The 16496-nt window shown below is 38.2% G+C and overlaps 2 protein-coding genes across 7 annotated transcripts in view; one reads left to right on the forward strand and one right to left on the reverse strand.

The window, feature by feature from the left end:
- Positions 1–7247, reverse strand: part of mthfd2l (methylenetetrahydrofolate dehydrogenase (NADP+ dependent) 2 like) — a 22039-nt gene extending 14792 nt beyond the window's left edge. The window contains exons 1-4 of one of the 3 annotated variants that reach the window (XM_032514930.1): positions 7052–7247; positions 4297–4481; positions 3934–4056; positions 3458–3610 (exon numbers count right to left, since the gene is read on the reverse strand). In XM_032514930.1, coding sequence (XP_032370821.1) covers positions 3458–3610; positions 3934–4056; positions 4297–4481; positions 7052–7194 — 604 coding nt within the window. In that variant the 5' untranslated portion in view covers positions 7195–7247. Of the gene's footprint in view, positions 1–3457; positions 3611–3933; positions 4057–4296; positions 4482–6656; positions 7001–7051 lie in introns of those variants that run through there. The other 2 variants (XM_032514931.1, XM_032514932.1) reach the window with 2 other exon arrangements.
- slc20a2 (solute carrier family 20 member 2) overlaps positions 6546–16496 on the forward strand; it is a 58086-nt gene continuing 48135 nt past the window's right edge. Inside the window, exons 1-2 of one of the 4 annotated variants that reach the window (XM_032514922.1) lie at positions 6546–6788; positions 12024–12286. The gene's annotated coding sequence lies outside the window, so the exon portion shown is untranslated. Of the gene's footprint in view, positions 6789–11974; positions 12436–16496 lie in introns of those variants that run through there. The other 3 variants (XM_032514929.1, XM_032514921.1, XM_032514926.1) reach the window with 3 other exon arrangements.

The following is a 16496-nucleotide window of genomic DNA, read 5'->3' on the forward strand; positions in this document are numbered from 1 at the left end:
TTTGTAAATTTGGAGTGCTGTCAGTAGAGAGAGAAAAGCAAAAACAATCGGTGCTGCCTACACCATGTTATCCTCCTGCTAGAGTTAGCACCCAACAGGCTTAAACAGGGCAAGTTTTTAAACATGTTCAAAATATCATTAAAATTGCTTACCCATGTGCAGTGATTCCTTTCGAGAGAACACAGTGAATCTCACTACTGTAGATGTGAAAGAAATGCATGAAAGTTGTGCTAATTCAGCTGTGTTTAGTTCCTGTGTTGATACTGCAAAGAGTGCTTCAGGACCGTCTACAAAATACAACACCAAAAAGAGACACAAACATCTCTTCAAAAATAAGCATATGCTTTTATACAGCTGAATAAGCACAACTTCCATGCATTTCTTTCAGATCTACTGCAGTCATATTCACTGTGTTCACGTGGAAGGAATCACTTCACATGGGTAGACACTTTTAATGACACTTTGAACATGTTTAGCGGCTAAAAACACATTTAAAACTTGCCCTGTTTAAGCCTGTTGGGTGTTAACTCTAGCAGGAGGATAACTCGGTGCAGGCAGCACCAATTGCTTTCATTTTTCTCTCTACTGACCGCACTCCAAATTTACAAATAACAAACATACATGTTGAAATTGACTGGAACTCTCCTTTAACACAGTAGACAGATTTGAAGTGCATGTAGGGAAATGATTGTTAGGCGCCATCTAGTGAGCCACACATGAAAAGACAGGATGATCCCCCCCCCAACAGAGATGCCAATGCAGCAAGCGCAGTAATTAGTAAGTAACAAATGTAATGTGCTTCTATTATCAGCATTAGTCTCGCATTGCCGGTCCTGTCTCCACAGGTCTGTGTCAGCGCTGGAGTATGGTGTGGCTACACCACCTATTTATTCTGAGATAGGGGGGAAAATGCTCTGGCTTGTTTGTATTTCAGTCAACCAGGTCAAGAGGGAAGGAATGCGTTGGATTTCAGGCTTCATCCTAGAAAAGTAAATCCGTTGAGCTAGACTACATCAAGATTGATTAAAAAGGTAATTAATAATAGTAATAGGCTGCACTAAATACAACCTTCATTATTAACGCCATTACTCCTATTAAAGTAATGTTCTCTCGAGCAAAAACGAATCGCCGTGGAGAAATGTCACGCTCGTAAGATCTGAAAAAAAAGACTGTTGGAAAAAAACCAACGCAGGTGGTGAAAAGCCAATCTCCAGGTCCACTACGACACTGCGCATTTATAACATGGAACTGAGGAATGCAAGGCGGTCTTTATTTTCTGATATTATTGCTAAAAACAATAATAATTCCCGTGCTTTGTTTTTCCATCGTTGACAGGTTAACAAATCCCCCAGTGCCAGTAGCAGTTGAACTTTTATCCACCAAGGCCTGCAATGACTTTGCAATCTTCAAAATTCAAAAAGTGCCTCCATACCAAGTACTGGATGTCCAGACAAAAATAATCACAATATGACCCAATTTCAAATGATTAACTATAACAACCTAGAGGACATTATTCAACATCTAAAAACCTTGTCCTGTTGCCTCAAAAACGTACCGACTGTCTTCTTCAAAAATGTTTCAAATTGTTTGGCTTCTTATCTTCTGCAAATTGTTAACATGTCGCTTTTTTCAGGCATCTTCCAAGAGGCCCTGAAAACTGCAGTCATTATGCCTATCTTAAAAAAGAGCAATCTAGATACGTCAGTAATGGACAATTATAGGCCAATATCAAACCTACCATTTTTAAGCAAAATCATTGATAAAGCGGTTTCTCAACAACTCAACCTTTTTCTATCCCTAAATAATACGTTTGATACCTTCCAATCGGGATTTTGACCACACCACAGTAGTGAGACAGCTCTTGCTCAAAGTCTTTAATGACATCCACTCGAACACAGACAGTGGCAAAACTACGGTCCTAGTTAGGGCTAAAACTAGAAATAACGCTGTCGCCTGGAGAATGCAGTCCAATAAAAAAACTGTCTAGATGCATTGAACAAATTAATGATTGGATGTGCCACAACTTCCTTAAATTGAATGAAGGAAAAACGGAGCCACATTTAGTAGCCACATTAAGGATATAACCAAGTCAGCCTTTTATCAACTTAAAAACATATCAAGGGTAAAAGGACTTATGTGTCAACAAGATCTGGAAAAACTTATACATGCCTTTATCTTCAGTAGACTAGACTACTGTAACAGTGTCCTTACAGGTCGCCCTAAAAAATTAGTCCGACAACTGCAGCTGATTCAGAAAGCTGCTGATTGCGTCCTCACCAACACAAGGAAAGCTGATTACATCAATCCAATATTGAAGTCTTTACACTGGCTTCTTGTGCCCCAAAGAATAGATTTAAAAAATTTATAAAATTCTTCTGCTGGTTCATAAATCAATAAATGGTTTAGGGTCAAACTACCTGTCAGATCTACAAGTGAATTATGAACCGCAGAGGCCTCTAAGGTCATCAGAGACAGGTCTGCTTGTCATCCCCAGAACCAGAACAAAAAAGGAAGAAGCGCCATTTAGTTTCTATTCTCCGTATATCTGGAATAAACTCCCAGTAAACTTTAGATCAGCCCCAACGCTCTGCTCTTTTAAATCAAGGCTGAAGACCATTCTTTTCAATATTGCCTATGTTTAATTATTTGCACTGTACTGTGAATTTTATTCTTTTATTCTGGTATTCAACCTGTTTTTGATTAAATGTTTTTACTTTTGTATTAATTGTTTTAACTTGTATCTACTGTTAATTTTGTATCAATATGTACACTTTATATAAAAATACACTTTATATAAAAGTTTTAATAATGTCTTTGATGTTTTATGTAAAGCACTGCCGCTGAAAAGTGCTATACAAAAAAAATTGCCTTGCCTTCAGAAATACTAATATTCAACATCTTTCAATTAAATAGATTGTTTGCAGCAGTTTAAAAAAAATGGAATTACCACTTCGCGGTTTTGTGCCTCTGCCAACCAGGGAAATTAAGACTCATAATATATACAGTGAAGACTTTGAAGGAATTTAATAAAAAGGTATCAAATGTTTTTGGCAAAACACATTTTCAACCCAGCAGCACAGAAGATCTGTACAGTAGGCACCCAAGGTCACCAGTTCAGTATCTGACCAAATGTGAAACTTTGTCACAATTTCCCATTCTGTTTCAGAGTTATGGCATTGAATGATGGCCGGAAAAGTGTTTTTGTAGAACATTATGTTGTCACGCTGAAGTTGACCTTTGACCTTTTGGGTGTAAAATGTCATCATTTTATCCTATTAGACATTTGTGTGAAATGTTGACAGAATTGGCATAGGAATTCTTGAGTTTTGTTGGTTATGTCTCCGGCCATGGCATAAGAAAAGAACACAAACACACCATGAAAAGAACATAACCCAATAACATTAAAAATTGAGTTAAAAAATGAATAATAGAGCTGAGCTGAGTTTTTTGTGTTTACCTGCTCTTTTGATGATCTCCCAGACAGCTGCAGGTGTGGCAGGCACCATGGATCTCTGGTCTAGACACAGCTTACCAATATTCACAATGTGGAAGCCGTCCACATCCTTCTCTGGAGCAATGGCATTACATACTGCTCGCTCATTGATGTGCTCTAAAGATGAGAGGGATTAGACAGATACTAAATGATATTACATATAATAGGGTAAGGTCAGGCCATTCAAAGGCAAGAAACTCAACTCATACATTCAAATAAAAAATAAAGATTAATAAATCAAACGTTACTATAATGGAAATTTACTTATTTAACTAAAGCCCACCTTAGTCCAATTTTCATATTGATTCCGCCATGATTTTTTGTTAAGAAAGAATTATATAGATGCAATTACTACAAATTGAGCTGTACAGGCTGCCTCTTTTGTTTAACTTTGATGTCAGTGAGAAAAAGTCATGTGCAGCTGTGGCGCCTGTGTTTACCGGGAAGTGGCAGCTGCACCAACAATCCGCTGACCCTCCAGTCACGGTTCATCTTGTCAATCAGCTCCAGCAACTCTTCCTGGGAGACGGAGCTACGCCGCACCACTGTGTCACTGGAAATACCTGGAGAGCAAATACACATCACACACACTCCATGTTCATGTAGCCATGTGCATGTTAGTTTGCAGTTGCGTGATTTCACACAATACATTTATTTTTCTTAGGAAAAATGTGTTTATCCATGTTTATCTATATGTACATGCATGCCTGAAAATTGGAGATGCATTAGGTGGATCTATGTTATGTTTGTTGCATGATGCAAATTATGCATACAGAGTTCAACAATGCACGCAATGCTCATACCTAGGATGCTAGCTGCCCGGGTCTTGTTCCTAACATAAGTACGACTGGCTGGGTCGTCCCCCACCAAGACCACTCCAAGATGGGGTCTCATGTTGCCCTGAGCTACCAGCTCTTCCACATCACGCTGGATTTCTCTGTGGAGCTGACGAGCCAACTCTGTTCCCGAAATCACCACAGCGGTGTGCCTGGAGAGGTAATCCATAAAAACATGAATGAATGCTGGTCCTTAGAGAATGAATCCTACTGACATTGGCGATAGTGCTGTTTATATAGCGCCACCATGAGGTTGAAATGTGTGGTTTTAAGTGAAATACTTTATTAAAAAACTATTGGATAGACTCACATTCAATTTCAGATACTTGAAAAACTAATTATATCCCCTCAGCTTAGTTCTTCACTAAGCTTAACTAGCTGCAGCACTTCAAAGGCCTGCTGATAGAAACAAAACGGACATTTTTTTGTAAAAGTGCATGGTACTAATTTAAGTGAGTAACATTAGTAGGTTTGAGAATCTGTAAATATGCTTACAAGGCCGCGCTCTTTAGTAGAAAGGAAGTTTACGTTTCATACAAGCTAACGTTACATTTTAGTTATAGAGAATTGTTTAGCTATAGAGAATATTGATTTCCGTATATCAGAGACTGTTTAGAACCAAAACGCCCCGACCACGGCCACGCCTCTTTAGGAGACTAGCGGCAGGTCCTGAGAGTATTGCCAATGGGAGAACGTGAATGTGAACACAGATTATGAGCAATTTATTCACCCTATAGTCACCAAAGTAAATATTGGACCCATTTTTCACACACCACATATATTTAAAGAACATTTTGACACTATAATTGCATTTTTTTCCAGACGGACACATCAGGAGAAAATTAGCTTTCTTTGAGACCTGCTTCTGTCTCTGGATCGAACCCTTGCAAGACCTAGCAACAGAGATGCTAAGGTCACCTAATATTCTTGAACGCCCGATCTCCTGGGGCCAGTTGTTCAAAGGTAAACTGATCGGATTATGGTTATCGGATTGAATCAAATCTTAAAAATGGGTTGTTCATAAGGGAAAGAAAGAATCAGATTAGATCACAGAATCCAATCCTAGTTTTAAACTGGATCAAACCTTCAGTTTGTGTTGTTCAAAACTTGTTGGTAGGATTTGAATAACTTTGAAAATTATCAACTTAAAAATTGTTTAATTAATACATTTGTATCATTTAGTGTATATACATTTATTTCAATTTTGCACTTGACTTGTGTAACTGTTGCAACAGTGGTAAAGTAGATAAAGTAGACATGGGCTACCAATTAAGCTATTCAGGATAGTAAAGTAAAAAAATGTATCTTGTCCCCATTAAACAATCCCCCAAACAGATTTCAATAACAAACGAAAATAATATATTCAATTTTTCTGTCATTAATCACTGAATATTAATTTCAAAGAAAATCATCAGAGATGAGACTGTCAAAAAATATTTCTGGTCTCTCCTCCTGTGTTTTTTTATTTGTTGTGACTCAGATGAGGGGTCATAAAAGAAATTATGAATGGAAGTGGATGTTTATGTTATTTTTGTGTTTTGTCTCAAAATAAGAAACACTTACAGTGACCCCATGTTGGTTCTTCTACCTGTTCTTTACATAGCTGGTAGCCCACATTGTGATATGTTGTCCAATTTAGAGCACTGGTAATCCGGATTTGGTAATCTTGAAAACTGTGTATCTGGATCAGGGTGATGCAATCCACTGTTGCTTTGAAAAACCTGCATAAAAGTAAAACGGATTCCCTGATCCTGAATAGCAAAGAATGAGATTTCCAAATCCGGATAATTTTGATCCTGATTAAATGTTTTGAACAACTGGCCCCTTGATGCTAGCTAAATATGTCTTTCAGCTGTGTAAATATCCAACGTCAGTAAAGTAACATATTAATAAATTATTTAAATATCATTTTTAATCCACCGCTACGATGTTCATTACAAATTCAAACGCGGCCACGCCCCGCGCATCTTGAAATGCACTAGAGGATCTTTGATTATGATTAGCTAGATATATTAAGTAAAACTTTGTTAAAAAAAAAAAAATAATAATAATAAACGGCGCCATTGCTATGTGGTTCCCCTTGTCAAACACGATCGAGCCAATTTTTGAAGACTCGTAACCGTTGGGTTTTGAAGCTGTAACCTAACTTTAATGTTAAGGTGTTAACGAAAACGAATATCGGCAAAGCAACAGACAAGTCAACGTTGCTATTTTCTTCTACCGTGTGGTATAACGTTAGCGTTAATAATATTAAATAGCGGTGAATGGTAACTACTGGGATATCTGTGTGTTTAAAAGACAGCGTTATATACGGTTAATATCATCACCTGTGAGTAACATTTAGCTAGCTTGCTACGGCTTGAAGCTATCCGTCCTCTAGCCGCAACAGCAGCCAACATTCATTGTATGAGTGCAGTGGATTCTTACACGTGAAGCCGACGACTACCGAAGAAACTACGGTGAGTTATGTGTTAGCGACAGCTTTGTTGAGAGCATTGGTCGATTTAACCAGACCTCTAATTTCTCCCTCAGCTAAAGGTAACGTTATATCCGTTAAACCTGCCCTCTCTACCGTGAACGGTGAAAAACTGCTGTCAATCACCATTCGGACACGTGACGACACACACGCCTTCACCGGTGCTGAAGCAGCTCATCCTGCCGCAAAGTAATACGTACAATAAAAGAAAAAAAACAGCGTTGTTTTAAACGGAGTGCCGTTTACCTCGTCGCCGACTGGTGAAGATGTCTCCTTTGATTCTCGCATTTTCTGTGCATCCGCAGTTTGGCCCGGCAGCAGTGATGTTGTAACCTTAACGGGCTACAAATCCTGAAGGAGGAGCGTAGCGGTGCAATAGAGGCCGCCATGTTTGTGTGTGTGTGTCGTAGAGCGTGTGTACGTCTTGTGTGCGCGAGAGGGAGACAGGGTACAGGGCAGTGTAGCTTCAGGAGCAGAGTCGGGGTGGTTGACGTTGCCAAAATAAATGATAGGCTGTATTGATGCTTATGAGGAAGAGAACGTGTTTGTAGCTGATAATTTATTAAGCAAATGAAATAGAAGAAAATTCAGTGATTCCTGAAAAAAGAGCTGCGGTGAGTAGCCTACACAGCAGTTGTAGCAGACCACATTGTGTTGGAAAAGTACATTTTCTCTCAATTAGGCTAAAGTGAAAACTAATTTAATAAGCGAACATGTAAATTAGAACTGCTTGGTTTACCCTGCTGTCTCCATATTGTTCAGGTGATAAATATACCGTTTTGTGTGGGAAAGAAAGAAGGATGACACTTGAAAAGGGTTTTCTGGATGGAATATCCAATTGTGAAATAATCCCACTGAAAGAACACAGGTTAGAGTTTGACATAGTTTAAATAACCTATACAAAAACATGTGAAAGTTAAAGGAGAAGTTTGACATTTTTGGAGAAATGCTTTGTTGCTGAGAGTTAGAGGAAGTCCATACCACTCTTCTGTCTTTATGGTTGCCAGTTACCTAATCATGACCACAGTGAAATTAAGGGGAAGGGGAGAGCTAACTTGGCTCTTTCTAAAGTAAAAGATTCCACCTAAGAGTGTCTTTAAAACTTGCTAATTAAGATCAGGGAGTCAATGAACCCATCCAAGAAATAGTCTGGCACATAAACCCATAAAAATTTGAGCATATCAAATAATCAAGATATAGTGTGTTAATTAGTCACTTGTACACTATATATACATATATATTTATACACACACACTTATACAACAAACTTAAAAGATACATTTTGCTATGATCATCACATTGAATAACATTCTAAGGCTTAAATTGAAGGATTTGAATGCATACTAGCTACTAGTGTACAACATTATTATGCTACTAGTGTATACCTTTCATCAATTGCAGTATTTTTAGGTGACACTTATATTATCAATTCTTTTTTATTTGGGTTCCTATCATATAGCCGCAGATTTAAGCATAAAGCCAAGGTTGACCACATTAAAACTACACTATGAAGTAATAATAACCAAAACTGAAATGCAGTCAGTGTCACAGCTACATCCTGTTTTGCCACAAGATGGCAGCAAATATTTGGTGCAGAGTCAACTGAATTGTGGCGGGTCCAGTTTTAATGCTTGAAATTCCAGAAAGAGGATTTCCCTCACAATATAATATACATGTACAAATCCCCTTTAATATCAGACCTGATCTTGGTTGTAGGATCGAAGGAAAAAGACCAGGATTATGTCCCAAAGCTTGCTGGTTTAACCAGACTGATGAAGAAAATAGGGTAAACAATGCAGGAACATTGCACAATCCTGTCTCCTATCAATTGCATTCATATAATGCAACTAGGAGAAAGGTACTTGGGTAGTGCACAAAGCACATGACTTTGGCACTTGGGACTGGAATTTATATCCAGTCTTATGTTTTAAATCAGTGTTTACTTTTTCAATATCTACTCAAGACCGTTTCCCAGTCCTGAAACAAGTGTTAGTTGTCTAAACGTAAACATAAATTAAAAACCAGAAAATTGGTCTGTGTTCAATGTCAGCTTTTTGTCATTGGTTTAAAAAAAACATGCAGAAACATGAGGTTTTGCAACAACAACAAAATCACAAATGAAAGTCATGTTTCAATGTAACCCTTCACAATAAATGTACCTACAGGTGTACATGGTTTTGGGACATTTCACATGTGAAATAAAATTGTATATAAATGTCTGAAAACCACATATGCTATTGCTAACAGAATATATGAATTAATCACATATTAGTGTTAAAAATAAAAGAGAGTTAAGAACATTTGTAAAAGAAAGGCATAAGAAAAGAACTGAAATGCATTGTAAACAACTGATAAAATCTAAACTACAGATTCAAGTATTCAAGTGTGCAGCTTTTCAAAAACATGCACTTATCCCATCATTCTGAATTATGACGTGATAAAGTTGTAGATTCAATGAAGTCATAAAGATTATAGTACCTACAACATTTAAAATAAAGTTTTGTGGGAGTGGATTCAAAAAAATGTGGTAAACACCGCACCCAACTAGGCTTGCCCGGAAACAAGACTAATACAGAATGTACTCATTATACTGTGTGACAAAAGCTAAGCTGCAGTTTGCTTAATTTATGGCTTTTACATACGCCTGTTTCAACAATCCATGGGTTAATTGTGTAACTCCAAACACTTTTTTCTACTTTAGAATACATTTAATGGTCACTGAGAACATTAAAAAAACATGAGATTTTTTTTTTTTCTGGTCCAATTGTTTTATTGTAATAACACATACTAAATAGTATATTTGCCAACTGGAACTCAACATGGTATGAGAAGACTCCAGGAAAGCAAGAACAAAGGGGATCTCTTTCCTGTAACTGGGATGAAGGTGTGATATTTGTTGTGTGACTGTTGCAGAGCAGACAGAGTACATCTGAGGCACAAGATGTTGACCATTCAGTGTTTGGCAAGTGCTGCTGTCACATTTACAATCTTCTGAACTGGGTTGCTACACCTGAATTAAGAAAATAAATTACTATTAGTGTCAATTGGATTGTTGAATCTTATAGGACAACAACTATGGTGAGAAGACCAAATATAAGACCCCAAAAAATCATCCATTGAGATGATCCATACAACCTCAATATGTGTCAGACACATTTGCCCTCCTCTTTACTCAGAATTTGATCCAACTTGTCATCGGTGTAACCAAGCACCAGGTCTTGTCCAAATTTTAAGCAATTTTGGTTTAAGGTTTTTGAAACCTTTCCATGCATAACAATAGACCCAGAAAGCAAGTTGGGGAGTTTTGGTGCTGTAGCTTCTTCCTCCCTTTTAGCAAGAAGTCTCATTCTATACAATGGGTAATCTAGTCCTCCTCCTATACATAGTTGATGGGTGGAACGTAACTACATTTACTCAAGTTCGGTGCTAGCAATGTTGGGTGACAGCAGTTCTTGTTGACGTTCAAAGTATTTTCAAACAAAATGAGGCTAGCTCGCTCCTCCCCCTCCCTTTCGTGCTTCCGCGCACTTACCCCCCAACCCCCACCCTCATATCCTTCTTGTCGGTTATTGGCTGGAACGCTGGAAGACTGTTTGTTGTGTTTTGTGTTGCAGGTTGGCACAATTTGTTTTTGTTGCCATTTGTGCACCCTGGACTGTCTACAGTGGCCGCATTTCAACAGTGTGTTCAGGGGATCAGCAGCTCGCGGATAGCGAGATTTTTGCTGTATATATGTGACAAAAAATGTTGTAGCCTAAAAAACACGCAACATCGCTTAGAGAACCTTTAAGTACACTTTTGAGGTACTTGTTCTGATTATCTCCATTTGATGCTGCTCTCCACTACGTGCATTTTAAAGCTTTTAGTTACTTTGCAGATTTAGATTATCAATACAAAATAAATATTAACTAAAATCATAGCCACATTTATTAATTAATTGATTAATGAAGTCTATTTTATTTTAATCCAGTAATCTAATATATGATATATGGTTCTAAAAGAAAAAAAGACCATTCTGTATAGTGGGTTTTCAGGATTTTTATTTGTAACTGAGTACTTTTAAAGTGTATTATTGTAGGCCTACATGGCCCAATCAGGCCCAATGTGAAATAATAAGGTAGGCCCAGCTAGGTGGGGGTGAAATTCTGTTTAGAGTTATACTAAGAGTCAGTTGTTCCATCCAAACACTGGCTGAAGGGAGCAGTCACATCTCAACAAGCATTGACTCAAAAGGGAATGTATTTCTCAGATCACACACACACCAGGACTCCTACATAATCATTACATTTCATAAGGGATTTCTTCTTTGAAACTTTGAAGCCACTCAAGGTTACAATGGGTTGTTTAATTTCTGTTTTTAATACATTTGAATGAAACTAAGAAATCTTTGACTTTTAACAATTATGTTACACACTTCTGGTTTAATTACCCTCAACAACCCCTCCTTTCCCTTTTCCACCCACTCGTGTTGACTGACTGGTGTTGCGTAACACATGAATGCCTTACGCACGTGGCCACAGCCATAATAGCTGGGAATATGTTTGACGGATTAAACATTAGGCTACCATCGATCCAGTAATCAAAACGTTCACACGCAAATCACAATTTACCTCTGATAATGGTGGTGGGGTCAAGGGAGATTCTGGTCAAATAATCTTTTCCCACCAAATTGAGTTAACTCGCCCAGACGGATTCGTCTGCTCGGCACGACCATACAAATAATCCACAATGAAAGCAGACTATTGGGAGAGATCAGCACACTGTGTCGGCTCCTAACCAGATATGAAGGTACACTCAGTTACTGTTGGTTGTGTCATCTTTCCTCGGGACAAAATGCATTTTGGTCCCTTTTATTTCTAATGGCTTTCTGAGATACAAACAAGCAAAAAAACAGTTATATATGAGAATGCAATTTAAAGCAAAGTCCAGACATTGGAGATAGCATAAATACCCCTAATGTTACAGAAAATGTTACAAACAATAACATTCTGAATAATGAAATCAGATTCATAAATGCATGCCATAAGAAGACATTCTTATGGATTTTTAACCATGTGATATGGTAATTAGGCTAAGCGATATCCCTAAACGCATTAACGGTGTTAGCTGTATTTTCCCCTCTCCCCCCTACATGATATCACCATGCCCTCAACAGAGTGACCACTACTCCTCTTCCTCCCCTTCCCTGTCTCACGCTATTCCCCCCTCCTTCCCATAGCTGTCATCCTGTATGATCCTGAGCAGTGTTGAGACAACGGCTCAATCCCTAAACGCCCGGATGAGAGCAGCAGGCAACATTAAGGGCAACATGGTCGCATGAACAGAGGACAACCATTCCGGTAGGGACGACAGCCACTGCTGGAATCTGTGACATTTTCGACGCAACCCACGGAGGACGGTTTCGGGAAAATACAGGCAGAGATAGAGGCGTGGAGGCGGAGAGAAACAGCACATTTCCCCTTGTGGTGTCCTATTTCGTTGGTAAGTAAATTTTGTCTAGCAAAAAAACCCGCTGCCCCTGTTTCTTTTCCGTTTCGACGGGGTTTCTATCTTTTTTAGTCACTTTCCTTGCGCATTTCTTTGTGGTGAGCGTCTGTGCGAGCTGCATTTAACGAGGAAGAACGGGCCTGGTAAGTGTGAACACAACGTAAAATAGACATGTCTGTGTACTTAAATCAACTGCCGCAGCCCATTAACACGCAGTCTTCACACTTGAGCTACGTATGTAGGTTTGACAGGCATCGCTGTAAATGTTGCAATTCACCACAAGCGGCTGCATGTTGTTTAGCGTGCTAGTGAGATTGTTGCCACTGTTCGCATGAAACTAAACGAATAGGCTAATTGGAGCTACTACACGTGTGTGTGAGACTCCACATCCGATAGAACAGCACCGATCCAGATACACAGTCTGGTGGTCTATCAACCGGTCTGAACCAGTGTGGGGAAATTGAAAAAAATAAGCACTTGGCCCAATGCACGTATTTCAACGATATTCTTATAACTTTGCTGTTAAGCACGCAAGTCCTTTTTACTCTGTTGAGCTTTTCGTGCGCAGAGTAGACACTATTTGACGACAAGGCGGGTCGCCATCTGGGCATGCGCACTTCCACTACCGCCCCATTGCCCCAAAACAATAAGAAGTTGGGACTTGCCTAAAACATCTCAGAAGTAGCCAACCTCGGGTCAGCACGTTGCTGGCGTGTCTACCTTGCTATTAGATTGTGGATGGTCTCATTGTTTCTGTAGGACAGCCAGCCAGTCAGACAGCACAAGGGAACAAACCTGTTCACCTACAGATATGTACTGCATCTGCAATGGGAAGCCAGACAACTATTGTGTCAGACAAGTACGTTTCTGCTACTGAGTCCCCACCAGGTTTTCAGGGCGAGCCTCTCCCTTTTTCACCATAATAGATAACCTTTTTACAACCAAAGAAAAATCACAAACACTGGGACATATCCATCAACAAAGAGGGGTGGAAAGAATAACAGGAACACCCTGCAATTAAAGTCTTCATTTACTAAAGTAAAAGTAGAAATGCCGCATTGTTAAAAGTTCTGTATTGAAAATGTTACTAAAGTGTGTGTGTGTGTGTGTGTGTGTGTGTGTGTGTGTGTGTGTGTGTGTGTGTGTGTGTGTGTTTTAGTGAAATCCACTTAAAGTATCAAAAGTAAAAATACTTAATGCAGAAAAATTCCCATTGTGAGTGCCATGCTATTATATATTGTAATACATTCACATTTTTTGGTGGAGGTGGAGTTAATTTTAACTACTGATTACTACTATTGTCTATTGGAAAATGTAATCTACAGCATATTTTCTAATCTCATTATGTTTAGTAGCAACAATTGTAAGTAACTATTAACTAAAGCTGTCGAATACATTTAGTGGCAGGAAAAGTACAATATTTCCCTATAAAATGTGGTGGAGTAGAAGTACAAAGTGTCATAAAATAAAAATGCTAAAGGGAAGTACAAGTACCTCAAATGTGTACTTTAGTGTGGTACTGAAATAAATGTACTTTTTACTACTGTAATGCAGACGCTACATTATTTGCTATTTAGAAAAAGTGTTTTAACTCAACTAAAACGGTATTTTTTTGTATGGCCATTGTTATGGATTGCATTATAGTGTCCCACGTTCCTGTTATTTTGTCCACTCCCTGTTATTTCAAATACAATAGACCAATTTGGAGGGATGTCACAATTACATCACTGCAGTTGCGCATGCATTGTGATGGCAGAAAAACAGCAGGAAACAATGATGAATACTGATTTTTACAATTCATCCATGATTTTTTAAGGACGGCCTTTTTATAATACATCAATAGGGGCGGCTGGCTAGTTAGCTAGTTAGCTTGCGTATTCCTCCATGTTTTAATGATATACTGTTTACATAAAATGAACTGAACAGCTTGCGCCATCCAATGTGCAATTATCATGTGCAAGTTGTGCACCGAGTGACCTGATCTCGAAGAAGAACTCAACTTCTGCAGTTTGGCAGGATTTCGGTTTCCGACCTAATGAGAAGAGAGATGTTTCAGTATTAGTGTTTGGTATTCAGTTTCTGAACGGTGTAGGCACAAGCCATCAGTTTGGTGATGCCGTCTGAGCCTTACGTCATCATTTTTATTTAGTCAAAGTAATACTGTATACCACGGTAAAATAGGGAGGTTTGACGTATCAAAATTTGGATACCGCCCAACTCTTCTAGTTGCAGAGTATGAGAGCATGCCATGCTAGCAGCTAGACGAGCTTTATAACCTGTTAAGAAGCGACAAACGTTAGTCATGGAAGTAAAGGCTGGACTACAATAGAGCAGTTTGGAGCTGTTTGTGAACAGTATTTTCTGTTGGGGATGAAGTCCTTTTGGGGTGACTTTGGGCTTTTTCACTTTTGTTAACCTATAACGTGAACAAAAAGATATAGAGGTAATAGGGCTGTAACGCTATGGAAAATAAAACCGAAATCGCGGCACTCAGCTCCGCGAACCTGTGTCGCGGTGGGAGAAGGCAGAATCGCGACACACCCCTTCCAACTCCAGAGTTATCCTTCTTGTCCAGATCCAGTGCTACCACATCTTTAAATTACTGGTAGTCTTTTTGTTGCCTTATTTCTGTTTTGTCTGGTAAATTTAGCTAACTGTGCAGACGGCTAAAAGCGAAAGAGGGGGCATTTTTTTGGTTAGCTAGCCTAGTGTTGTTAACCATGGTCAAAACAATCATATTAAAAATTAATGAGCGTGTTGGACGATGTTGTAATCTTAGGTTACCCATAAAGGATTACATTAGCATCAGCTACTTGTCAACCAAACCTTTACAGTTGGCACCAAAGCATTTTTCCTCTTTGGCCCCCTACAGGTTGGAAGGGGAATTGTTACCAATATTCTTATGTCTCATTCCAACGAGTTAATGAACCACTGAAACAATTTTGGTAACATTATTTTAAGATACAATAGCATTTTTTTGGTGTTGAATCGATTCAACATTAAAATCAATCAGTATCAATAAATAAGGTATCTGTTATATTACTGTGTTCGCAAACTGGGATGTAATCAATGACAAAAATCAAGGTTTGTATCAAATCGTGGGTCAAAAATCGTGAACCGAATCAAACCAAAGTTTGGTGTATTGTTACAGCCCTAATAGGTAACACAATAAAGGAAAGGGAAAAAGCCAACGAGTTTAATATGAGTACTTTTAGTTACTGGTTACTTTCCAAATTAGGATTTTTGCACACAAAACACATGTAGTTTATTAAATTTGATGTTTTTTATTATACATTAAACTAACAAATTATAGGCCTATAGGCTAGGAGTACTTTGAATACTTTAAATACATTTGATGATACTTACATACTTTTACTTAATTATTAATACCAGAATTTTACATGTATTTTAACAGTGTGGTATTTGTACTTTTAATTAAGTAAAGTCACTAAATATTTCCTCTACTACTGGACGTCGCCACAACTTTCACCAGTTAGGCTCCGCCCACAAAACATGTTTACAAAAACAAAAGGTTTCTATGTCAAATTTATTCTTCATATAATATATGGCCCAATTAAAACACATCAGATGGCCTGTACATACAGTAGCATTGAAGCAGCCAGAATGGAGTTTGTAAGTTAATGATTAAATGGTGTATTCCGATAAGAGAGTCAAAAAGAAGAATGTTGGGGTCTGCCACTACCTTGCATGTTTGTTTTTGGTTGCTTTCTCATAAAAACTTTGAGAAGTGTACTGTAACATCTGTGCTTAGCCATAAAAGGTTATTAAAAAAAATATGAAATCATACTATGATAGGCTTATTATTAATAACTTCCCTCTTTTTTACACGCCTGTATGCTTTATTTGAACATATAAATGTAACAGTCTAGATTATAAGAACCAGGACACCAGCCTCTCTCTCTCCTATCCCTACATTGTTTAGAAACTTGCCCACTTACAGTGGGGAGAACAAGTATTTGATACACTGCTGATTTTTCAGGTTTTCCTACTTATACAGCATATTAGAGGTCTGTGATTTTTTTTTTTTTTTTTAATCATAGGTATACTTCAACTGTGAGAGATGGAATCTAAAACAAAAATCCAGAAAATCACATTGGATGATTTTTAAATAATTAATTTGCATTTTATTGCCTGACATAAGTAGGATACATAAGAAAAGCAGAACTTAATATTTGGTACAGAA

Source organism: Etheostoma spectabile, chromosome 5 (assembly GCF_008692095.1).
Source record: "Etheostoma spectabile isolate EspeVRDwgs_2016 chromosome 5, UIUC_Espe_1.0, whole genome shotgun sequence".
In the NCBI taxonomy this organism is placed as follows: Eukaryota; Metazoa; Chordata; class Actinopteri; order Perciformes; family Percidae; genus Etheostoma; species Etheostoma spectabile.